Source organism: Gallinula chloropus (assembly GCF_964237585.1).
Source record: "Gallinula chloropus genome assembly, chromosome: 3".
Taxonomy (NCBI): Eukaryota; Metazoa; Chordata; class Aves; order Gruiformes; family Rallidae; genus Gallinula; species Gallinula chloropus.
The window spans coordinates 81,211,131-81,237,007 of NC_140087.1; the positions used below are offsets into that span (position 1 = coordinate 81,211,131).

At 45.3% G+C, this 25,877-nt stretch overlaps 1 protein-coding gene across 1 annotated transcript; it reads left to right on the forward strand.

Moving 5' to 3' along the window:
* Positions 1 to 427: 427 nt before the first annotated feature.
* Positions 428 to 25,877, forward strand: HAO1 (hydroxyacid oxidase 1; the record flags this gene model as incomplete). Its single annotated transcript, XM_084261693.1, has 8 exons — positions 428 to 564; positions 8,523 to 8,674; positions 16,670 to 16,925; positions 20,092 to 20,267; positions 21,073 to 21,164; positions 24,291 to 24,449; positions 24,698 to 24,767; positions 25,330 to 25,877. 8 exons carry the CDS (start codon positions 428 to 430, stop codon positions 25,398 to 25,400), a joined length of 1,113 nt encoding a protein of 370 aa, XP_084117819.1. The 3' UTR covers positions 25,401 to 25,877.

Genomic DNA, 25,877 nt, shown 5'->3' on the forward strand with positions numbered 1-25,877 from the left:
AGGCTGTGACCTGCTTTTATCAACCATCTAAATCCAGATTTTACATTTTGGGTATAAACTGTATCTATCTTGTTTCAGTCTCCTGGGTATTTTGGATGCTAAAGGCATACATGAGAGACAACAGAACATTACTCTTGGTGCAGGTTTAAGTTGTACTTGCTACACCTACAGATTTCTCTCCTTGCTGACTAATTTTCTTCTTTTTTTTTCCCCCATATTTTATTGCATTATGGTCTAGGTTGGCCTTGTCCACATAAAATAAAAAGTGGTGCTGAAGTCCAGTATGACACAAGAAGTTGGTGAGGTGGTGTTGGTATTTGGCTATGTCGAACCCTCGTGAGGTCCCGTATTAATGATTTACAGACTAAAATACAGAGCTTTAAAAGAGAGCAAAGTAGGATGAACTAACCCCTTGAGATCTGAAAATATGTCTGGAAAACTAGTTTGCGTTGCTGATTTTGAAGAGTATGCTAAAAAATTCCTCCCCAAATCAGTGTATGATTATTACCGATCCGGGGCAGATGACCAGGAAACACTAGCAGATAATGTAGCAGCATTTTCAAGGTAGGAGGATGATTTAAGGCTGGAGTGGGAGGGGAACTTCTAAATTCTGTATTATTTGTAGATATGGTGGAATATTAGATTTTTCTGCGTGAATAAATTTCAGTTCTGAAACTTTTTTGGGGCTTTTATCAAAAAGGCTCTGAAACAGTTCTTTTTTGGAACAACTATCTTCCCCCTTTCACTCCTCCACCTAATGTTTTCTGTCAAAAAGCTGTCCCTAAAATCCATTAGCATCTTTTAGCTTTACTTTTATCTCTTTTATTACTATAATTTTTCTGAAGAGTCCTTTGGCTCCAATATTTAATCAGCTGATGAAACTGTCATTTCTGCATTTTTGGCTATTGTGCAGCCAAGGAATTCTTGTCACGGGGCTGTAGGTTTTAGCTCCCAAGCCAGTTTTGCCTTTTGCCTGTTCCTCCTAAACTGAATGTTACGCAGCCTTGCCTGGTATGTGCTCGTGTGGCATCGCCAGGGCAGAGCTGCAGAGCCTCGTGGAAAGGAGCTGCATATCCCAGCTCTGGAGCGAGCTGTGAAAGCCAAGGCTCAGTACTGGGTGGCCAAGCCACGCTTGGGGGTTTCCAGCAGAAGGTCAGCACTTCACCAGGGTGCGATGTGAATGATGGGAACTGTTGTAAACCAGTTCTGACTTACACTGTCCCCCTGAACTGTTGGCAAACCCCAAACTGAGAAGTACACCGTCCGCTCTGCCTCAGCAGCACAAGGTCAACACAAACTCAGTCAGTGTTTGCTGTCAGAGCTGGTGGAGGAGTGTCAAAACTTGTGTTGAGTCAGTCAGTTCCCTGTCCCCTGAATCTGCGCCCAGAGCACCAGCCCGAGCTCTGTGGAGGAGAGAAGGCAGCTGGAGGCCGATCGCCTCAGCCCAGTCCTACTGCTTCAGCAGCTGTTGGCTTCTCTCCCCTTCGAGGGCTGTGTGGTGCAGACATTTAACCCCCCTCCACTTGTCTTCTGCTTCTCTCTAAAGCTTTTATCTTTAGTCCCTCAGAGTCTAACAAACCGAAACAACATTTTCCCGATTTATCTTCAGTCTTTACCCTCCCTATTTTGCTCTCCTGCTGTAGAGCAACAGTCCTGGTCACTGCTCCAGTTCCTTTCCTGCAGGCTATGGGAAATCCAGCTAGAAATCCCATGTGACTTTAAGGCTGTAGGAAACTCAGTGGTAACTCATTCAGTGGAATCTCAAAGGTTAGATTGCAGAAATCTGCTCAGAACTTCAATTTAGGGATGTTTATGGAAAAGTTTCATACAGGAAGGAGAAGAGAACTTATCCTCCACCGTAACCACTTATTCCAGACATCTTGGCTCTATGCAGAAGGCCCCGTTGTGGGCTGGAAATCTGCTTGGGGCTGCTCAAACACTCCTCAGGGCAAGGGTAGTCCTTTGGTTTGTAAAAGGGAGCAGAGGGAATGTAGTAGTGCTCACCTAATTACTTTTTTAATGCTTCCAGTTGCTATGACGTTGTTTGCCTTCATAAAAAACAAAATGAGATGTTGAGAAAAGGACACTCAAAGAAAGTGCTTGGAGGGAATAAACTGTAGAGGTAGGGAACTTGTTATCCCTGACTGTTAGACATAAACAGCTTAAGCAGAAGTCAGACCTAAACCACCCAGAGACAGCCCAACAAAATCTGGGTATGTTCACTCATTGTTTTGGTAGCAGTGGAGCTGAATGTTAGTGATGAGATGAGAGCAGCTCGGCTTTGAAGCTGTTTCTCACTGCAGCAACAGGCTCCTCTGCTGAGACAGCCTTCCTCTGGGTCGGTCACTTGTGGGTTTCAGGTTCACCTCCTCTTTCCTAGCATCTTCTATCATATTTTCATCAAGAGCCTGCAGTTTTAGGCACTCCAAACCACAGAGCTTGCAGGTAGCTTGAATCTGAAGGAGATAGTAATTAGCAGTGGAGCTAATACAGCTGGAGATGTAAAAAAGAAAAAAAACAACCCAAAAGTAAATTTTTTAGGTCTTCATGTGTCTCAAGTGCCCTTGACGCTGGGTTCCTGCTCCTCAGTGGTGACTGTGAGGGGGATGTGTTTCTGTCTTTGCTCCCCCTCCCTTTCTATACTGGTCTTAAAACAAGATCTAATTTCTCCAGTAGCTTTAGGCCACTTCAAAAAAGGCAGTTGTTAAAGTCTGAAGGACTTGATGATGAGGTTTGCCCTATTAAATCATCAAACATAACTTGTTGACAGACAAGGAGAGAGGTCACGACGTAGAAGTGTTGAAGTCAAAGCTTTGCTACCTTTCCATCACCCTACGTCTGTGTCTCTGTCTGGGTGTCCACCCACGCACAGAAAAGTGCTGATGGTTTCAGAACCTGAACCCCAGCTCCCCTGGTGAGGCACGTGGTCCCCTCCTTGCTGGTCGCTGCAGCACCAGTGCAGCTTTCCTGTGAGGATGGACATCACAGCTGAAGTTGTCTGCTGGGGCTTGCCAGCTTCACCTGTATGAAGTGAAAAGGACGCAGGATAGAGTGTTGGATATGGGGATTTATAGCTGCACGGACCAATGTCCTCTTTTATCTGCCCATAACGTAAGGGAGATGATAGTAAAGGTGGCCCTTACGTAGCACTGAACAACATAAGGTAGATCATTCTCCACATTTGTAGTGCCTTCCTGCACAGATCTGCAAGTTGAAACATTTCCTCCTTTTAGTGTTTTTGGGGGTTTTTTGTGTTTGTTTGCTTCAAAGTTGCTACATGCCATGATCTTGATAGTTACAGTGGTGCCTGCTTGTTCCTGCTGAGGTGGATTTCTATTTCCTTAGCACATGGGATGCAATGCTTAACAGTTCAATAGACTCTATTTGCAATGGCTTCCTGGCAACACATCTAGCAAAGATAGAAACCTGGTATAAAGATTTCATGGTGTTTTGATTTATAAGATTCGTTTGGTATAAGCAACTTGTGAATTCTTTCTTGTTTCCCTCTCTGATGCTGTTGGGGGAAGCAAGGACTAATTGTTAAGGCTGCAGAACCACTGCTTGCTTGGGTTGTCACACCGCCCTTGTGTGTCTCTGAGCACATTGTTGGTTTTTCCACCAGCTCCTGAGCACAGCTTGTGGGTAAATATGAAGTAAGATGGACTTTACACCCCCGGAGCCACAAAGATCATGAAGTCAGGTGTTTTTGTGAAAGAAACAAGAGAGTTTAGCTTTGATTCCCATGGCTGTTGATTTCCACTCTCAGAAGCTTAGTTGCAGGTTTCAGCCTGATTAATAATATTTATGATTTGTTTGAATCCTCATAGATGTACCTGTGAACATTTTCAATGGAAGCGTGAAACCCAGCGAGAAGCTTGAGTTGTTGAGCCATACCTTTGTTGTGCAAGATTATTTGTGTGAGCAAGGTGGCTAGGACAGGCTGTATTTGGAGGAAAAATCAGTGTTGGGTTTGTGAGCTCTTTATCTTTCTTTGGCAGTTGAATGGTTGCACTTCCAGAGAAATAAATTGATTATTATTACCGACTGATCTAGCAAGTGAACGGTGGGTTTGAGAGATGCTGGAATGCCTTTGGCATGACCCAGTCAATTTTTGGAGCAGTGAAATCCGTACTTATTCGATTGTAATATGAATGTGCCAGCCTTCTGACAGCACAGGAGCTTGAAGTACTTTGGACCCATAGTCACATGCTGGAGCATGAAATGTCTCTGAAAGGCCAGGCAGGGTGGAAGATGAGGTTAACACCAGGTACAGCAACTCTCCTCCACCTTCCAGTTCTTCTGGGACTGAGGCTGGAGCCAAGAACCAGAGCTCATGTTTCAATATCAGTGTGTTCCTGCTAAGGCCAGGTAATTATTTTGTTATTCATGGTTTTCAAACAACATGGAGATGGTACTGGTGTCAGTGACACATTCAGGCCACAGAAGGTGATTTGAGATGTCAGAGCACATGCTCCCTGTGACGTCTGACTGAATTTGCTCTGCATCCCAAAAACACAGCGTGTCCTTCCAGCACCGTGCCACCCAGTGATTAAATTACCTCTCAAGTTGTCAAGGATCTAAGGGACCTGAATGGAGAATAGATTTTATGACAAGGTCAGGACGCCTTTAGCTTGATGGCATTCAAGTAATCAATCTGAAACCTCCCCTTGCAGCATTTGAATGAAGAGGGACGTGTCTGTGTGTAGGAACACACTTCTGCTAATCCACTGTGACACGTTCTGCAGCCGACTCCCCAGTGGCCTTTGGAGAAGATGCATTTGGTTGTCATGTCCAAGGAACCGTGGTTGCTTGTTTGACAGCATCAATGCGCTATTTTGTCGCTGTGGATGTTTCTCTGCCTTGTATTGAGGATGTTAAAATGACTGGACCTATAAATAATACAAATATTGGTTAAAAAAGCAAGGCTGTTGGGGTCAAACAAGCGTGTGAAGTTGGGGGGAGCAAAGGGAAGGAATGCTTGCAATAATAAGTTGCTTACATTTCTGGGATGTCTTTCACCTTGGATTTGCAGAGCTCTGTGAAGAGTCGCTGTGTGGATGGCAAGGCTCCCTGGGAGAGAATGGATTTTCCGCAAGAAAAAGCTGCTGTCTGTTAGCCTTGTGCAGCGCTAGTGCCTGCCCCTTCTGCTGGGAAGGGGAGCTGTTGTTAAGGCAGCAAAGTGGGTTGGAGTTGGAAAGGAGAATGCCTGAACGGTGTCCCCTTCTCCAGGTGCGCTGCTGCCAATCACAGAATCGCAGGGGTTGGAAGGGACCTCCAGAGATCAAGTCCAACCCCCCTGCCAAAGCTGGTTCTCTAGGACAGGTCGCACAGTGGGTGTCCAGACGGGTCTTGAATATCTCCAGAGAAGGAGACTCCACACCCCCCTGGGCAGCCTGTCCCAGGGCTCTGTCACCCTCACTGGGAAGAAGTTCTCCATACTGGTGGCACGAGGGGACTGTTTAGCACAGACTTGGAAGGGAAACAAGAAGAGCTGCTTCATGATGTGCTGGGGTTTGAAAACAGCATTCATCCCAGCTGAAAATGGGACGGAAACAGCCAGTGCTCCCCTCTCACTCAACTGCAAGATAACTTTAGTTCTGAAATTATTGAATGCAGAGAGGAAGAAAAAGCCCCAAAGCCCATGCTTATACCCATTATCCTTCCTTCAAAGAGTGTTTAGCTGAAGTTGCCTAAACTGGGAGTGCTCACTGCCTTCCCCGCTGTGGCATCTCCCTGCTTCCAGCTGGGAAGCAAGATGTCCTCACTTGCAATTGCAGAAGGCCAGTGTGGACTTGGCTGGGAGAAAAAGTGGATGATAAGGAGATGAATTAAAAGGAAATATATATAAGCTTTTTACCAAATATCCAGGAAATCTTCTTCCTCCAAGCCTTGGAGGAAGCAGGTAGTACTGGCAGCCTGATGAACACATGGTCTGGTTACAGAGAAATAACTGCTCCTGGGTTCTGCTCACTGCTGTCAAGGGCATTTCCCTATGGCTTGTCCAGAAAATGCCTCAGTTCAAGGGTCTGGCAAACAGCTGCAAACGCCCGTGTTTGCAAAGCCAGAGAGGGCTTTAAGGTGTGTAATGTGAGGGTAGTGATACCTTGTGGTGTTTTTCATGGGACCTTGTAAATGATCATTTACAGATATTATCAGTTCTGGTTATTGATTTAACATTGGTCTAGAGGATGCGACCTGATAAGGTGTGAAGGAAAGAAAAGCTACAGAAGGCATCAGAGGAGTTGTTTATGTTTAGAACCTGGGGGTAATGAGCCTGAGGACCCCAAACACCTCACAGATGGAGTAATTTGGTACATAAAGGTGTGTGGGGAGGGGGCTCTCTATCACTGCCTGAAACAGCATCATTTTTCTTGAATACAGTGCTGGGGAGAACTTTTGCTCTCTCTGTTTTTTTTTTCCCAAGCTAAAAACACAACAGAAATGTTGGTACATCAGAATAGACCATCATACACATGCTTTGAGACAGCAGAAGTTTGTACCAGGTAAAAATCTGATAGGTCGGGGACAGCAGAGCAGCTAGGAGGCTGGGGAAGAGAGAGATGCTTCACATCCTTATGCCTTGGACTTTGTAAAAATGCCCAAGGTTATTAAAGGATTTTTATTTTCTTGATATTTGCTGAGAGAAAGCCTTTGGAATGAGAATTAGGAAGAAAGGGGGAGAATAAAGTCATGTTTTCTTTGTTCCACCCTCAGCCCACCCTCCCCTGAACAATAACAAACCAATACAATAGCATGAAAACAAGTCTGAGGAGACATACTTGCAATGTGTGTCTTGGCAGGGAATGACACAGCTGACTCCTGCAACTACATGTCTCCTTCCAAGCACCATAACTATCTTTCTCCTCCCTGGGGAGTGGTTCCTGGAGAGCTGGCATGACCCAGTGCTCGAGGGCTACAGTAATTTGGGTCTCATCCTGGCACTGTCCCAGGCTTCTCACAGAAATGTCTCTTGATCTTTCTATAAAATGAAGAGATTGTCTTTTATTTTATTTTCTTTTTGTCCCCCCCCCCCCAACCTGTCAGCTTAGTCTGTGAGCAAAAGCTGACCACTACTTGCTGCCAGAGTGTAGTCTGAGGGTAATGCTGCTGCTGCTTTTCTATCTCCTTAAAAATAATAATATTAATAATATCGCTCTCAGGCTTTCTAGAGCTTAATACTTTAATTAAGTTCTGTAATTAAAATTCAGTAGCCATCAGAGCCCTTGAGGAAGGAGAGATGCTTTAACGAGAGGTGGATTTGTATCCCACCACTGCTTGCGGAGAGCCTTTGGTTTTGCTGGGTGCACATGCGTGTTGGGAGCCAGCCCCTGCTAACGCACCCCCTCTTGTGGCGTGTAGTAACGCTGGCTGGGCTGCAGCATCCCACCCGTGGTGAGCACAGAGCCCGGCTTCACGGGTATCCTTAGAAATCCTGCCCAAGGAGCGAAGGTTTGGGTATTGCAGGGTCATCTAGCTGACCCCATAAAAGGGATCAGCGTCCTGTGGTTTCTGTAGGTGGTGCCCAGCCCATCTGCAATCAACTGTCATTTCAGACCAAGTGTGGTTTAGCTGGCTCTGTTTTGGAGCCAGTGTCCCTTTGTACCCAGGCTGATGACACTGATTGAGAATAAAGCCCAGCTCTGGATCGGGGTGATTGCTGGCGGGCACGTTGAAGGCAAAGCAAGGTCAGGAATGGTTGAGAAGATGCTGGGCCATGATATTCAAGGACTAGATTGTGATTTGTCCTGTTGAGAAAGCAGATGTGCTATTCACTCTTTCCCTGCACCAAATTACAGTGTCTGCACTTGGTCTTTTCCTGGAAGTCAGGAGTGCCTGCGGTCCGGTGGGCTGTTCCTGAGGCTGTGGTTGTAGTCCCAGGAACTACGTGTTGCACGGCAGCCAGTGACTGCCTGGATGGGACCTCTCTGAACCCAGCAATTCAGGGTCTGTGCCAGCAGAGATCCTGTGCAGGGGATTTTCACCATCACGCCCCTGGGCTGAGGAAAGCTAGGACACTCTTCTTGCCCACTCACTCTCCCTGGGAAGAGCTGTGGCAGCTTGCTTCCATGTCTGTGTCTTACTCTAAAGACCCACAGCACAGGGATGGGGAGGGAGAAGTACCAGGCTGGTTTTATCCAAAAGTTCTCTGTCTTTCTGCTCCCTCGTGTGGAGAAGGAATAACTAAGGGGGGGCTGATGACTTCTGTTCCCACTCATCTTTGCCACCCAGTTCTGCCTTGAGGCTTTTGAGGAGGCTGATAACCACTGTGAACCTTATTATTTTGCTGTCTTTTCTTTCAAACAATACCAGTCCATGATGTTCAAAGGCTCTTTGCCTCTCTCCCTCCTGGCTGGGTGCATTTTGTGGTTTCTCCCACAGCTCTGGGTCACGCAGTGAGGTTCTCCAGCCCCACAGAGCTTTCACCTTCCCCCTCTTGTCAGCAGGAAAGCCAGCTCTGGCCCATTAGGAACTGTGAGTAACCCTGACGATGCAGCCTTTTAATTCTCTTGTCTTTGTCTCAGGTGGAAGCTGTACCCCAGGGTGCTCAGGGATGTGTCAGTAATGGACCTGTCAACCTCAGTTTTGGGGCAGAAAATCAGCATGCCCATCTGCGTTGGAGCGACTGCCATGCAGCGCATGGCTCATGCCGACGGAGAGACGGCTACTGCGAAAGGTGAGCCATGCAAAGTGCCCCCACAGAGAGCTAGAGATGGAGGGAGTGATGCTGCTGTGAAGCCCAGCTTGGTTTCTTGTTCCTGGTGCTGCAGCCTGGATGGATCTGAGTCGTTGCCCAGAATAATCTGGTTTATTGTTGGGTTTGGGTTTTTTTACAGCTTTCCTTTGCCTTTTTGTGTGTGTGCAGGTTCTCCCTGGCTATGGAATAGGGATGAGAGGTGCAGCATGTTAGAAGGGAATAATTTGTAACAACTACAAAACTGAAACCTACAGCTACCTATATATCTTTCTATAAATATAACTCTATGTATTGTCACGGCAACGGGCTGCCAGTTATAGAAGTGGTTCTGGAAACTCAAACAGCCTTTTTCTGGGAAGAATATATGCTTGGAAAGAAGAGCTCTTTGAGAGCATCCGAGGGAGCCAGTGAGATGACAGCCCCTCTGGGCTAGATGCTGCACAAAGACACTGCCAGCATGGAGGCTGCAGCCAAAAAAGGCTGCAAGAAACAGGATGTTAACTGGAATTTGGACATGAAATGGTTTCTTACTCCTTCACTCGAGCTGCAGGAGGCCACACAACCTGTGAAAGGGGTCACACAGGGTGCCGATTGCACACAAACAGGTACCCTGTGTGTTTCAGTGCTCCAGCACTGAGTGAAAAAGGATACAAAACCTTAATAGGTGATATTTAAAAGAAAAACAGTAACCCCATGTGTGACTGAGCCGTTCATCTAATGGTGCTTCCATGGCTGATGCAGCAAGTGGGAAGTGAATCTAATTACCTGCCCTGCAGCCAGAGCTGGTCTCAATTCTTGTGTCGCTGAGATGCGCGCTGTGATGGGCTGTGTGCAGCCCCAGCAGCAAGCTTTATAAAAGCAGATTTCTCTGGTTTTATAGTATATTTAGGCATGTTTTTTTAATTTCTCCTTCCCAAGAGGTTTATTAGGAAGTCAAAGATTTTATGCCTATTGTATGTGCAGGCGTGTTCCACACGATGGAGCTCGAATACCTTGAATTGGTTCACAAAGCAGCTCCTGGTGGGATGCCCTCGTGCTGTCCCGTCCTTTGGCAGCTCTTGCACATTATTTCTGGCCCAGGATACCCTGGGAGGAAACTCTGAAGCGTTTCACTGTTAAGTGCAAACACATTAATGCCATGTTAAGAGCGAGATTTGAAACACACAAACTTCAGGATGTTCCTTAACCAAAAATTCCCACCGATGCCGTGACCTGGCACATTTTAAGGCATAAATCTTTAACAGCACATAGACTCAAGCGCTACAATAAGGCTGGATACCAGGGCTGAGTTATGGTTGTGGTAGATAACTTAATTTTGGAATTTCCTGGCGTTTGTACACTTAGATTTTTTTTTCAAAATTTTAACATCTGATCTTTGCATTTAATGGTCTTAGGTTTTCAAGCTTGGGGAGCTCGGTGTCCTAGCAGCAGTTTGAATGTGTGGTCGAATAAAGGTATCCATGGGAGTTGGTGAAGTTTTCATTGCTTTCAGAGGAGACTGGGGTTGAAATCACTCCCTCTGTATTGCATTAGCACTTGGGTAGAGGAAAGAAATTATGGCTTCGGTCTTGTGCTCAGTCAGAGGTGGAGCAGGGCGTTCGGTGCCAAGCTTTTCCTTTGACCTTATAAGATGACAGGGATTAGCTGTAAAGAACACGTTTGGCTTAAGGAAGATTCCCTTAAGTTTGGGACATTCAGCACTAGGAAGGGAGGGTGGGGGGGGGGGGGTTGTGATACATCCAAAATAGGGCAGATTTGTTGCTGTAAATCAGCTTTTGCTTCAGCTGTGCCAGTTGATGCAAGGTGAGGAAGTCTGATCCACAGTCCGTTGGCTTTAGCAAAGCCTGGATTGCTTCATAAGCCTGGCTTTTGGCTCAGGTGTGCAGGAAGCATCATATGTGGTGGTGTCTCTGCTGTTGTGACAGCCCTTGAAGAGCATGGCCTGGTCTGAGTCTTGCTTCTTTCTGGCCAGGAAAACAAGCAGTGTGTGTCTTGGTGCCACGAAGCAACACATTGCATAGTTGAGGTTAAATCCCAAGAGATGATCTTGGGTTCACACTATCCTTACCCATGGAGCAGGGTGGTGCAGGTAGCAATAAGTCCTTCCCTCACATTTTTGTATTTTGAGAATGACACTTGAAGACATTCCCTTACTGACAGCGTTTCACTTCCAACCCCTCCATGCTTCCAGCAGGTTTGCCTGCAGATTGCAGCTTCAACATTCTCTCTAGGTTCAAGGGCATGCCATGGTGTGCCTTGTAGGTAAAACTCCCTGCCCTCACAACCCCTTGCTCTGGGGGCTGGCCAGGGTTTTGGGAGCTGCTGCCATTTGAGGGATGTTCTGCAGTGACCAAACTTGGTAGAAAGGAGCATGTGTCTTATCCAAAGTGGGTCTGTCTTAAGGACACCTTCATTGCCAGTTCTGTTTGAGTAGTAAAGGATCTTTTTGGGGAAAAGCATTCTGAGCAACCTTGTGTAGATCCAGGCCTGGAGGTTGGTGGCTCTGCCTGTGGCAGGGGGTTGGAACTCTGTGATCCTTGGGGTCCCTTCCAACCCAGACCATTCTATGATTCAGTTGTGATTTCAAGAGTTCCTGGTGACAGGCACTCCAACACAAGTTATTCCAAAGCTAAATTAATTCCACTCTAGGCAGTGTAAACTGTGATTGTGGTCAAAACTTGTACAGCTTCAAATCCAGACCTTGTCTTTTGCTATACTTTTGCTAAAGTCATCCAGGCTTTAGAAAATAAAATAAGGGGGGGAGGAGGGGGATATGTCCATATGGGCTGTAGTAAGTTTGCTCCTCAGATTTCAACACGTCTAAGTGGACCTGGAGTCCTTCCTTCTAGAGAATGCTCTCTTGTCCTTGAAACATTTTCAGGGACCTTGGCAGTTGTTGCAGTGTTTCCAGGTCTTTCTTCAAGTATATTCCCCAACATTTTCGTTGTAGTTCATCATTGTACGTGGCGATTTTCCAAATAATGGATTTTCTGTTCAGTAGAAACTGAAAAATTGGGACGAGAATTGTTTTGGATTAACTGAAATGTTTAATTTGATCCAAAACATAATGTTTTATTTCATTTTCCTACTAGCTAATGCTTTTAGCCATAGTACTGTTTTGAAACAAAAGTGTTAGCTGAGAAGAAAACATTTCCATTTTCAAAATATCAACACATGACATTTTGACTTAGGTGAATTTTTCTTCTCCTTCCTGCTCCTATTTCAACCTCTTTAACTAAAAATATTTGCCAGATTTGATGAATAATCTCAGCCATAGTTAAAGAGCAAAGGGCAAACTTTCCAACAGAACTCTTCTGATTCTATGTGGTGGGGGTGTTTTTTCCTGCTTGTCCATCAGAAGATGGACTTTTCCTCCATGCAAATATGTTTGATTGCTGTGCCGACTTCATGCTGTGCTCCCAAACCAACGTCACCCCTGTGTTGTCCCCCTGAAAGTGTGGTACTGCTTGTGGCCCTGTAAATAGGAGCCACCTCGAGCCCACCAAAATGAAATCCTGTGTGCCATCCAGCTGCTTGGCATGAAACAGCAACTGAAACCTGAATTGATTATAAGCAGATACTTAGCATCACTTCATTGAGCTTCTGTTATACTTACATTGCTGCCAACTATATAACCCTCTCTCACTGACCAACCACCTTCTCAGGTGCAATGCTTGACTTCTCCCTGACTTGCTGAAAACCAGGCTGAATGGCCTGACTTCTTTCTTGGCCACATCTTTTGAAAAATTTCAATGCTAGTTGCTCAGATCTGGTGATTTTTTTATGTTTACCTTCTTCAGTTGCTCTTCAACAGCTTTCTGAGTTACTGCTGATGCAAGAAGGGTTTCACCATCACCTGTGACGACTGCAGCCTTTGCTTTGCCAAACAGAGAATAGGAGTATTGACTGAAAAGCATTTTTCCCCTCTGATTTACTTCAGTTACCGGCAGCTCTATCATCTCCCCTAGAGAAGGAGCAACACCTTTGTTCCTTTGGCTCTTAGCAGGCTTCTACCATGCTCTTTGTTGGCTTGGATGTTGCTGACTATCTGAATTCAGATCCACTGTGGTTCATGACTCGTGAAGCAGAGATTTTGTGATTTCTTTCTGCTCAGCCACAGTGAAAATAGCAGGACTTTGCCCCCATCTTTCACCTGTTACCTATGTGGTGCTCCAAAAGAAATTGTTACTTTTGGACTGTGGCTACTCCATAGAGTCATCCAGAGGGCAATGCCCAAGTGGGGAACGATGTGGCCTGGACTGACCTGGCCCTGACTTCCCCCAGAGGCCGGCATGGCCAAGGAACTTTCTGGGGCAATCTGGCATGACCAGACAGATACATTATGGCCATGTGTATGTTTTCTTCTTCCCACTGCTGCCTCCATCCTTCCTGTGCAGCTGACAAAATGTGTTGTGTCAACAAAACAGTCGTAGGCACAACTTGCATGCAACGTTTTGTAAGGGGTAAGTGAGGTGAGGCTGGGCAGGGGATTTCTCAGCCAAGTGTGTTTCGTCAAGAGAGTAATGTTAAGTACTTTAAACAACTCTGTTTCTTAGGAGATGCAGCTCCAAGAACATAGCTGCTTCTCTTGAGAAATACCACTGTACAGAAAGGACATCATGTTGATTTCAAGTAATGTCTTAGGTTTGCACAGCTAGGGAAACACAGCAAGAGTTCCCGTTCTCATGTGGGTAACACTGACAAAATATGCAAGCTTAAATGGGTCTTTTCTTCCATGTCCTCACCTGAAGTATGTTGCCTCTGGGTATGTTTGCCCAGAGGGACAAACTCCATACCCTTCTCATACCAGTTAATGGAGCAATGTCCCATCAGAAGCAGGAAGGAGACTCCAAGTTTTCAGGCTGAAAAATGGGCTAAAACCCAATATCCCTCTGTCCTCCTGTGGACTTCCCAAATTGATCCTGCCCCATGGTCAGCCTCAACTTTTTGCTCTGTGAAATACTTCACTTGAATTCTCAGAGGAAAGCCCCATCTTACTGACATCTGTGTTCCCTGATGAGAAGATGCATCCTTGTGTGGTGCTTCCTTGGCCTACACAGAAGGGGTAGCAGTGGGGCTGACCAGCTTGTGCCTACTCAAGGCAGCCATGGTGTGAAGGCTTTGAAGCTCCCCTTCCCCAAGCACCCCACCGTAGCCCAATTCTAGTTGCATTTGGTCCTGAAACGAAGTGGAATACAAATAACTCAAAGCTTCAGCCTCCTGCTATTGGAAACTTCCCCAGGCTCCTGTGTGTGGCTAACGCCGCGCTCCCTGTGCTGACTTTGACCTCAATGGGAGCCTGCAGTGTGTGCAGAGGCAAACCTATGCCTTGGGCAATGCTCAGGATTAAAAGAAGACCTAGGAAGGGGGGGAAGGGAGGAAAGAAATCTAAAAGCAATCTGAAATGGCATGAGGAAAGGCTGGTTTACAAAAATCTGCTGTTTAAACTCTGGTAAATGTCACACATTGCTGCAAGAGCATCCCATGGGAATGTGGATCCAGTACTGATGCATAAGAAAAATATTTGCAGCCCCCCAAAATTGAAGTGTAAAATGTAGTTGGTGGAGGAAATAGTTTCTGTTTTCTTTAGCTGGAGCTAAATGTGCAAGAAGTGGGAGTGTATTTTTAGCCTGATTTGAGATGGGGGGAGGGGGAAAATAAAAACCAACCCCAAAACCCAAACCTGGCAACACTTCTGGAGCACGTATCACGTGGTTTTGAAAAGGTTCAAAGTTATCAAAATATGCTTAAAAATACTGTAGATGAAACACAGATTAACTAAAACTGGAACTTGGAGTCTCTTAAACTTTGAACAATTTTGTGTGTGTGAACTTTGGATTTGAGCTGGTGCTTTATCAGAGAGCCTTTAACTTCCCAGGGCAGGTGAGAGGAGCTTTGTGAGTGGCCTCTGGGACAAGAACAAAGCTCAGTTTGGGAGAGCTGAACTGTGATTGAACCAAGCTGCTGCAATCTAACCTTAAATAAGATGAAAGCAGCCTCTTCTCTTGCTGTGGATGCAAGCAAGGTGAAAGGGTGTGGTGGTATTTTGTGATTTAAATCTTCCATTCACTGAGTATGTTCAATTGTCCAGTTTACATTTGCACTTTGGCTTTTGCATCTACTATTGCGTCCTTAGGGCTGTGGAGGTAGACTTGAGAATAAAATAACAGCAATAAATGGATACCTAAAGGCAGGTTGAATCATAACATTTATACTTTTCCCATTATCTGATCCAAGGGTTCAGACAATGGGATAGCAACCCTTCCTCTCATTAATGAACTAGTATTTGACAGAGGGACAGGAATGCGAATCTCTTGCTCCTCCGCGTCCCTAATGGACTTGATTTGGCAGATGACTTGCTATGGGACTCACAATAACCCACAGCAGCTGATTTTAACAGGACTTTAGGCACTCAGTATAGCCAGGTTCTGCAGAAGAAACATATTTCTAGGGATCTCTTTCCAGTAATTTTAAGGGAACAAATGAAATAACTACAACGTAGAGTGCTCTGGTTTGGTGCTACTGTAGTTCCACTGATTGAAAGCTGCCTGGTGGCTGTGGGAGGGTGTAACCAATTTGTTTGAATAAGCTGTTCATAAGTTTCCACTCCAAGAGACTTGTAATCCTTATTTAATAAAATGTTGTCATAAAGACCACTTTTTAATTCCTCCATGGGCTGGAGATGATGTTTTGAAACAGAGGTCCATTTACATTAAAAATATGCATACTGCGGTAGACCAAGAAACGTAAGGCTTTCTATAATATTTTTGAGTTTTACAGGGTGTTTTTCTTTATTTTACCTTAAGTGACAGATTACTCCAAAAAGAATAAGCAATAGATTCATAAAACTCTAATTGTATGAGGTTAGCTGGCTTGTAGTGCAGCCTGGGTAGGAAATCAGCCCCAGGGAGGCAATGGGCACAGAGCCACTGGCTGCTCAACCCCATCAGGGACCATTCGATGACATTCAACCTTGGGGCTGCCCACACCTCAGGAGTGATTTCACTCCACAGCTTTGGAAGGTAGAAGAGGAGGGATGGACACACACAGGGCATGAGCACCCATCCCTTTGTTCTCAGTGGAGGCTTTGAAGACTACTGTGTTGTGCTGGCTCATCTTTGTATTTACTTTTGGGCTCTCCTGGGAGGGCATGGCTGCCTGGGATGTGTTTCTCCCACTCTCTGTGAGATCAGAGCTCCTGTTTTTTGTTGTTGGAAGCATGAAGATTTATGCGTGGGTCCCTCCATCAGGTCAAGAGGCAGGAGGTGAAGATGGTGAAGGCAAAGAACAAGGGAGATACTCCCCCTTAAATAAGGTTGTCTGGTGGACTGTGTCCTACTGTTTTATTATACCCTGAAATACTCTGTAGGGATGACAATAGGAATTTGCTAGAAGAGCACATCATGGAACAGAGGTTTAATGCTAGTGAATGTTTCAGGGGCTGGAGAAAGCAGCCAAAATGTCATGATCAAAATGCTTGAAGGAGCGTGTGTGGCAGTGGTGAGGAGGGCTGAAGAGCAATGTTGAGAATGACTGACCCAAAACACTGATCTGCAGCGCTGTGGCAACATTCGGTTTTATTTTCTTTAGATCATGTAAAACCGTGTGTCCATCCTTTAAAGCGCGTGCCAGAGGGTCTGAGATGTAGTAGCCAGATGCTGGGGGCTCACAAATAGGCTCCCCATAGGACAATGATAGAGGGTAGAATATCTTATATTTCCAGTGTTGGAGCAGGAATCATCCCAGGCAATGTGGAGACCGCTGTCCCCAGAGCCGGAGCGTGCCTGCAGCAGCCCACCACTGGTAGTGACCTCTAGCAATGTAGCATTCCCTGCACGGCTGGGAATATGTTAACGCTGGGGGAAGGCGGTGTGAAGTCATGTGCACCAACACGCTCTTGTGAGCCAAGTGCTCCTGTTTAGAGGAACCTTTGGGTTTTTGGATAGCTTTCAATATGACTTTGTGTTTCTCCAGCCTGCCATGCCATGGGGACAGGGATGATGCTGAGCTCCTGGGCCACCTCTTCCATTGAAGAGGTGGCTGAAGCAGCTCCATCTGGCCTTCGCTGGCTGCAGCTTTATGTGTACAAGGACCGGGAGGTTACCAAATCCCTCGTGCAGCGTGCGGAGAGAGCAGGCTACAAAGGGATCTTCCTCACAGTGGACACGCCGTACCTCGGCAGGCGCATGGACGACGTGCGCAACAAGTTCCAGCTTCCTCCCCACCTCAGGTAGGTGCCCACCGGTGGGAGGTGGGGCAGGCACGTGGCAACGTCACAGGCACCATGAGGGGCTGTGGGGGGAATTTCTTCCAGGTGCCACACATCATCCTGGGGGATAACACTGGGGAACTGAGCACATATCTCTTGGCACATTGGGTTATGATCTGCTTTGGCTCCAAACTAAGCTTTCTTGGCTATTTGCAGACTAAAAATGACACTGAGTGCCAGGCAATGTGTCTGTGGTGACAAAGCTACAGAGATGTGGCATTTATTTGTCAGCTTATTCTTGGGTGTCTTCAAAACTCAGCTGGACACAGCCCTATGCGACCTGCTCTGACATTGAACTTGGCTCCAGCTGCAGAGTTGGCTGTGCTGTGAATGGGAGCCTGGACTAAGTGGACCGAAGGTCCCTCCCCACCAATGTTGTGGTCCCTTCTAACCAATGTTATCCTATGATACTATGCTGGGTCCAGGGCCACGTTGCTACCAACCACGGAGCTCCTTTTCAAGCATCTTCAACTCTTCTTTTACCTAAATCCAGAAACACATGGGCATCAGTCTTTTTAAATTCTCCATGAGGGCAAATTCTACCCCTTCATGTTTTTTCTGTCTCTTGGAAGGATTTGATTTTAGCACTAATTCTAGTTCCTCTCTACTGCAGGATCTATGCAGCGCTGAATTGTCAGGGTTACGCAGCAGTGTTGTAAGGGCATGGGTTTCACTAACCTTTTGCAAACATAGGCTGACAGACTGTAGAGACCTTTCAAGGTCCCTTCCAAGCCCTAACATTCTGTGATAAGCATGTGCTGAGGTGCTGGCACAGTGTTAGCAGCCAAGTACCAGCTGGAAGAGTGTTTAGTGGATGGGGATCTTCAGGATTTGTATTTGAAAAATGGAGCCACATATCTTGCCAGATGGTCTTGGTAGTGACCATGGTTTGTCTTGGTGTATATTAAGACTACTCTACTCTTATGCAGAGCCTGTAAGTGAACACAAAAACTAAAAAACTAAAAAAAAAATAAAAGGATAACTGAATGTATTTTGACATGGATTGACTCTGGAGTTCCGCGTAAAGGCTAGTTTGGAAATTTATCAATGGATGTGAAATGTTCTTCTTGTGTCTCCTAAGGCTGCTAAGTCATGCTGTGAACATAACACATGTAACACGTACTCAGCATGAAATGGAATAACCCTTGCTCATAATATTCCATTTGATGTGCAGTGAATCTTGTTCTTTGCTGTGCAGGCGAAAAACTCCTCCAGAGCTCGGGGTGTTGGATGCATTCCGTGCGCCTGTACTTGAAGCTGATAGCTGATGCCATGAAGGTTGACAGAGCAACCTTAATTCTCCTGTGGTTTCTCCATTCAAGTACAATCTTAGGAGGAAAGCACCAGAAAACAAAAAGTCCTTGACCAATCTAACATGAAAATATGGCCCTCATAGTAATCCTGCTGTGGATTCATGACTGCCAAAAGATTATTGGTCCACACTGTCATTTTACCTACAAAAAAAGAAATGTTCCTTGAAATAGCTGTTTTGGGGGTAGTATCATTTTAAGGACCAGGGTGAGGATATTTGGCTGCGAATCAGATAACCCAAAAATATCTGAGGAAAGCAAGATAGTGTTTCTGAAACACTTTGACCCCACCTGACTGAACCATAACAAGGTTTTGTTTAAGCGAGCCATGTGGCATAATATGAAGCTGAAGGCATCTTGAAAGGTTTCAAATGAATCACTTTGGATTTCAGAATGACACTCGGACAGTGTTTTGTTGCAGAGCCGGTGGTGAGGTTCTCCTAGCGTGGGGCTCTGCTCGGTTATGTGATAACTTTTTCTTGGCTTGGGGCTTTCAACAAAGTTTCAAAGCAACAACAAGGTGCCATTGTGCTCAGAAACGTATGTAAGGCAACATTCATTCAAGTGTTGATCTGCATTTCACAGGCCAAGAAAAACAAGGGTTATTTATATAATCTTATCCACGGTTCTGTTTTGCTCTGGGTACCCCACCCTCCGCAAACCAACAGTCGAAAAGCTGGAGCTTGCTGAGAAACCCGTTCCTTTCTCATTTTCTTCTGGGCCTGGAGCTGGACAGAAAATCCGTGTGAAATGCTGCTTGTTGTGGGCATGAAATCAGCAGTGAAAGAAGCCAGTTTCCATGGAAAAACCCCATGTTTCCCAAATTGTGGAATTAGTAGTATAAAATAGCACAATGGGGATCAACACATGGTTTCTGAAGAGCCATCAGCCTTGTGTGGGATGTGGGTGTTCTTTGCCAGTCCTGGTGTCACCAATGGTCATGAGGACTTGGGGCTGCTTCAGCCTTCTAATACAAGTGCAGCCCAACTTTCTCTATTCATCCTCCTTTTCCCTTCTGCTTTGAGTAGTAAAGCTTTGAACTCTTCGGCACAGGGACTGTTATTTAGCTTTCAGTTTCTGGAGCTGGTGACTTTTAAGGTCCCTTCCAGCCTAATGCATCCAGTGATTTGGTGCTAATAAGCAAATAATAGGTGATATTTCTGTATGAACTTCATTTTTGCCCTCCCTACGTTTTACAAGGAAGCATACAAAAAAGACACAAGGTCAACTAGCTGGACATTGGTCTTGTTGGACAGATGGAAACTCTGGATTCCTTGCAAGGCTTCATGCAGATCTAATTCATGGGGCTTAACACAACTTCTCTTCCTTCTCTCCTCCCACTTATCCAATGCCCTATTCATTTCATAGCTGAATTCCTGGTAAGTAGAGGTTCTACATTACGGTGGGAAACTGAGGCAAAAGGAGTGGCTAAATGTCATGTCCAAAGTCAGACAGGATGTCTGTGGTAGGAGAGATGCTTGAGCCCAAATGAATGTTCTCACTGCTGGGTTTTCCTCCTGATTGTCATTTAGATGCTGAACCTGTAGATTTTGGACTCTATCCTATTTCTTTTGAAAAGGGCTTTTGCCTTGGGTTAGAGAAACTTGCATGGATGTTACAAACACTTTGCCAGCCGAAGGTTTCAGCTTAGTAAGGACTGTGATCTGACGTGCTGAGATGGGCTCTACGCTCCAGCCCTTTGGTCCAGCAAAGGTTTAACACGGCTGTATTGAACTCTGGCACTAGAGACTTGCTTGATTCATGGCCACGATGAATTTTTCTCCAGACTATTTTTCTATGCTTTTTGTTCTTTTTAGACTAAAAAACTTTTCAAGCAGCGACTTGGCATTCTCCTCAGGGAAAGACTTCGGAGAAAACAGCGGACTGGCTGTGTACGTAGCTGAGGCAATTGATGCAAGCGTCAACTGGGAGGACGTCAAATGGCTTCGAGCGCTGACCTCGCTGCCCATCGTTGCCAAAGGAATCCTCAGGGGTGCGTAGCTCTGCTGCTCCCCGTTGGGGAGGTGAGGCATGCCTTCTCACAGAGGCACTGGGGGAGGAAACTGCTTGTGCTGGGAAAATGTCTATAAAATTATGCAGAATTGCATTGTTTCTGAACAGCAAGCATCCGCTTTGTGATATGAAATAATACGGTGGGATGCATGTCTCTGTTCCTGTGCTGAGTGGGAAGATTTGACAAAACAGCCAAAATAATCAAATGGGGAAAAAATAATAATAAAAAAAAAATCACTTCTTTGTCATGGTTAGAAACCCAGCAATGAAGGTGCTCATGGAAGGGGCTGCTTAATTAATACCTGGAGCTGTCAGATGGTTTGTATCTGTTGGGTATGTTTGGTATGTAGGGTCCCTAAAGTGCTGAGCTGGTTGTCTGGCATCACATCACATGACATCAGGCACAGCCAGGGAGACTAAACTTGCTCTGTTGGTTGTGCCTGTGAGCTCTGACACGAGTAGTATACAACTTAAAGGACAGAAGGACAGCTGGGTTGCTGCTTGGTCAGGAGAGCGCTGAGCACAGTGAGGTGGTTCCAGTAAGGATGGGTTATTACTGTAATCACGCTGATAATTTTGGCTTGGAGAAAATCATTTAGCAAAATAATTTCTTAGTGACAAGTCGTGGGTCATAGTGGATGAAATAAAGGCTGGCAACCAAAGTGGCTGTTAATCCACAGTGGTAAAAGGCTCTGCTGAAATTCCCCTCATGGTGGTGGCAACGAGCTCCTGATAAGGAAGGTTGTATTTTCTGGGGTTTATTCTTTTTTTTTTGTTTTCCCTAGCTGATGATGCTAAGAAAGCTGTAAGGATAGGATTGAATGGTATCCTGGTGTCAAATCATGGAGCACGACAGCTTGATGGGGTCCCTGCAACTGTAAGTACTGGTGCCAGTATGCACCAGTAGCCTCTGGTTTTCTGTACATTTTGGTTTCTTGTTTGCTTTCTCTGAATGCATGGTGGCTGGAGGAAAAACCTGTAAATACACACTGTATACCTCAACCTGTGTGCAGTAATCTCCTCTATGCATGTTACCTCATACCAGGGAGCCCAGAACTGGACACAATACTCCAGGTGGGACCTGACCAGGGCAGAGTAGAGGGGGAGGATCACCTCCTTTGACCTGCTTGCCACACTCCTCCTGATGCACCGCAGGATCCCACTGGCTCTCTTAGCCACCAGGGCACACTGCTGGCTCATGGTCAACCTGTCATCCACCAGGACCCCCAGGTCCTTCTCCACAGAGCTCTTCTCCAGCAGGTCATCCCCCAGCCTGTACTGATACAAATGGTTGTTCCTTCCCAGGTGCAAGACTCTACACTTGCTTTTGTTGCATCTCATCTGGTTTCTCCCTGCCCAGCTCTCCAGCCTGTTCAGGTCTCGCTGAATGGCAGCGCAGTGTTCCTGCGTGTCAGCCACTCCTCCCAGCTTTGTATCATTGGTGTACTTGCTGAGGGTGGATGCTATTCCCTCATCAAGGTCATCAATGAAGATATTAAACAGGACTGAAGATATTAAACAGGCTGAAGAATAACCCCCAAAAATTCCAGCCATCACTCATCATTCTTCATTTGGTGTGGGAAAGCTCCACAAGTGAAAAGAAAGCATAAAGGGGGAGAATCAAAGCCCAGTTGTGACTGTTTCAGTATTCCTAATGTGTCCTTGATGAAACCCCTCTTCCTTTCCATGACTATTTTCTGAAGGGAGGATGGCACACGGAAAGTGCTCTTTGCAGAGCGTTTTGGATGTGAAGTCTTTTACTCAGCTCTGCTGTCCCACTGGTGTGTGTTGTGTTCTCACACACACTCCCTGCTCTCTGCTTTTCTTCCTGGGAGCAGCTGGGGATTTTCCCAGCTGATTTCCTTCACCCCCTGACTTTCAGAGATCTTCACGTGGCCCTGTTCATCTCCTGGTTGTGTTGGCTGGTTATTCGCCAGCCAAGCCCTGCATCAGGGTGCCAAATGCCAGCAGAAATGGTTTTCTAAACTGTTAAAAAGTTGAGGTGTTGTCCCCTGAGTTGAGGTGTTATCCACTGCGATGCTCTTGCCTGATGGTCTCTTGGTGACTGGTAAGAAAAAGCCACCCCGATGTTAGGAGTTCTCTAGTTTCAAAAAGAGAGACGGGGTGGTTCTTTCAAATGTGAAACACTGCTGGAGAGCTTGCAGCTATTCAGCCTTAGACACCACAAGGGGAACTGAATCTCCAGAGTGTGGGCACTTCATACTTCTGAAACAGATTTTTCTTCTTCAACTTGTGTTATCTCGACCTACTTGTCGCCTTTGGAGAATGTATTCCCCAATTTCACTGAGAGTATTGGAAAATCGCAGGCAAGTCTGTGTGTGAGGGAATCCAACAGAAAGAATATAGGAGGATATTAAAGCCAACATTTGGAGAAATGAGGAAGCTCAAGAATATGAATTAATTTTTTGCCAAGTGCAGTAGAACAGAAATTAGACTTGCAAATTGCTTGTTGGGAGTTACTCCTTCGCAACACCACCGTGCAGAGCCAAAGTCACTGTTAAAGCTGCTGCGTTCACTGGGTTGCATTGTACAAGGAACTATATTTCACAAGGCTGTTTTCATCACGTAAATATCTGTATCGGATCAGACTAATTGTTTCTGCTTAAGAAACATAACAATTTGCTTTAATTCCATGGGTTTTCAGAATGTGAGCTGAACGCAAGCTGGTTAATATTTCTAGTGTCTAGTTACACACTGAGGAAATATATGTTTTAATTATGGTTTGCATCATACTTTAGTTATTATAGCACTTCAGTGTTGCTACAGTTTGTCAGGATGTAGAAAGTGGTCTCTGTATATGGAAAAAGATCCAAAATATGTTTGGCAAGAGAGCCAAAACCAAAGGAAAAATCACAGCAAGTGCCAAACTTCAAGAAAATTTTAATCCAAACCTAAAAACAAACTGCACTTTAAAGTTCCCCCTCCCCCCCATCCTCTCGTCATTTTTTATCCATTAGAAAGGAAATTAATTACATCCATATTTAAGACACGTATTTGTGTGCCTTTTGTCTTACTACCGCACACTGTTTCCAGGCTCCTTAGTACTTGGCTTCCAGTCTTGTGTCTTTCCTGACTTTGGTGAAGAACTACTTAGGCATTATGGGAACAGTTGCCCTGTAATTAGCGCTTGAGGCTTGATTTCAGGAGGCTCATCTCCTCGTTGGGACCACTTGTGTGGTGTGGGAATATTACTTAACTCCCTGGTTACCTACCCCTAATTTGGGAACAGTACAAATCCTTTTCCCCCTCATCTTTATTGCTGGTGTAGGGGATAAGGAGAGCTTGGTGGAAGTAACGTAGATGTTCATTAAAGGAAAGAATTTCCCACCTTGCTCAAAACCCAGAGGAAAGCAAATATTCCTTTCTAATTTGCTCCTGAATTGTTCCTGTAATTGACATGCATTTAGAGAGGGAAAAACATTTTAATTAACATCTTTCAGCCAACATTCCACGTTCTTTGGGGCACGTCTTTCTCTTACTCCATGTCTTTAGGGACAGTTCCGGTCTCAGGGCTCCTGGATGCCAGCTGGCTCTTAGTATGAATGAACAATAAATTTAAATAAGAAAGTAAAGATGATAATTTAAAAAGTGACAGTGATTTTGCTTCTTCTCCACTCTCCAACAGTGGATGTTTAAGGGCTAAGATCAAGGGAAGGCCTCCTCTGCGCTTACTGCTTCTCATGTTCTTCAGAAATATCTGAGACCCACTTATGCCTGACACGTGTCATGGGATCAGGTGGCCGTTTTGTGTGACCCTGACAATTCTCTTTCTATCTATATGAATCTCCAAATAAATTTGCCTTTGGCTAGTATCTGCTAACAGGCTTCCAACATAAATCCATGCTATTTGTGCATACAGTTAGGCATGCAATTGCTCATTTAGCTGCTTCTAGCTTGGATACTAGAATTAAGAATTAATTCTTTTTAAAAAATATGGGGTTACAGACGCAGATAAGCTGCATTCCTGGTTTTGCTCTTTTAGCTCGATGTCTTACCTGAAATCGTTGACGCTGTGGAGGGGAAGGTGGAGGTGTTCCTGGATGGTGGTGTAAGAAGAGGTACAGATGTTCTCAAAGCATTAGCTCTTGGTGCCAAAGCTGTATTCATCGGAAGACCTCTCATCTGGGGCTTGGCTTATCAAGTAAGTTAGAAAACCCTCAAACTCCTGTTTTTAGATACCTAGGCTCACTGTTCAGGCTTAGTGTACGCACATATGTGTGTAGGTGTGCACATAGAGGTGGGGGGTGTGTGATGGTGTCTGTGTGTGTCCAGACCATCTAATCCAAAATTTGCTATAAGTACTTGAGAATTATTGTTGCACACTGAATTTTGCTGGCACATACATATTACAGGAGTTACATGCACACATAACATCCCACTATCTCCTAGGGTGAAGAAGGAGCAAAAGAAGTTCTCCAGATGCTGAAGGAAGAGTTTCACCTGGCAATGGCTCTGACAGGTAAGACATCAGTGTTTCCTCTCAGTAGTACTCCTCTCTGTCTTGTTTTTCCTCATAGCTTTTCTTTTTCCCTGGATAAGAGTTGTCAGGGCCTGGAACAGGCTGCCCAGGAAGGGGTTTGAGTCACCATCCCTGGGTGTGTTTAACAGACAGGTAGATGAGGTACTTAGAGGACAGGACAGGAATGGTTGGACTCCATCTTAAGCATCTTTTCAAACCTTGTGATTCTGTGAAGATGCTGTAGTAACCTACTAAAGGGAGATGGAAGTGTTTGCAATATAAACAGTTCAGTCTATGGAGAGATGGGAAAAGGACTACTTGTTATCCCTCTCTTATTGATTGGGAAATGAGTAGATCAAGTAGAAACAAGTAAAAATGTTTTTCACAAGAGAAGCAATAGTGGCAGAATAATAATAGTAATAGAAAAATAGTGGCAAATCCTTGATCCTTGGGGGAGGAATTTAATCTGACACAGTGTGCATCTCTCTGGGATAGAAACCAGAAAGGTTCGGGATGGGGTAGAAAGGCAGGGCTTTCAATGGATACATAATTTATCTTCCAGGATGCAGGAGCGTAGAAGAAATTGGCAGGACACTGATACGAAAACACCAAGTACCATTTTCCAAGATTTAGGTCCGAAGACTGTTGCCTCGTGTGTTGCCTGATGTACAGAGAGTGTGCTGCCAGACCAAAATCAACTGCGTCCACTCATTGGGCCTCATCCTCCTACCCAGCCTGAGAAGGGAAGTGTTCTGTGGGAGATCATTTGGTGAAGAAGGTCCTTGAAGCAAATTTTACAGGCATTTCCGTATTCTCTGAGACTGTTAAGGAAAGCTGCTGTACTGGGAGCTGTGATTAGAGACAGGCCTTTACACAGGGCCGACACAGCAACTTCAAGGTGTTTGGCAACAAATGCTAATATTAACTTACAGGCCTGGAAGTAACCAAGCTGTTAAAATAAAACTATAAACAGAAACATTTGACAGCAAAACAGCTATCAAACTACAGAAGTGTAAAGTTTGACAAGATAGTTCTTGCTCACTGCTTAGAGAAGCTGTATTGTAGATCTCAGAAATTAAACCTCGCTTTCTTATGAACATGGTGTTGTTT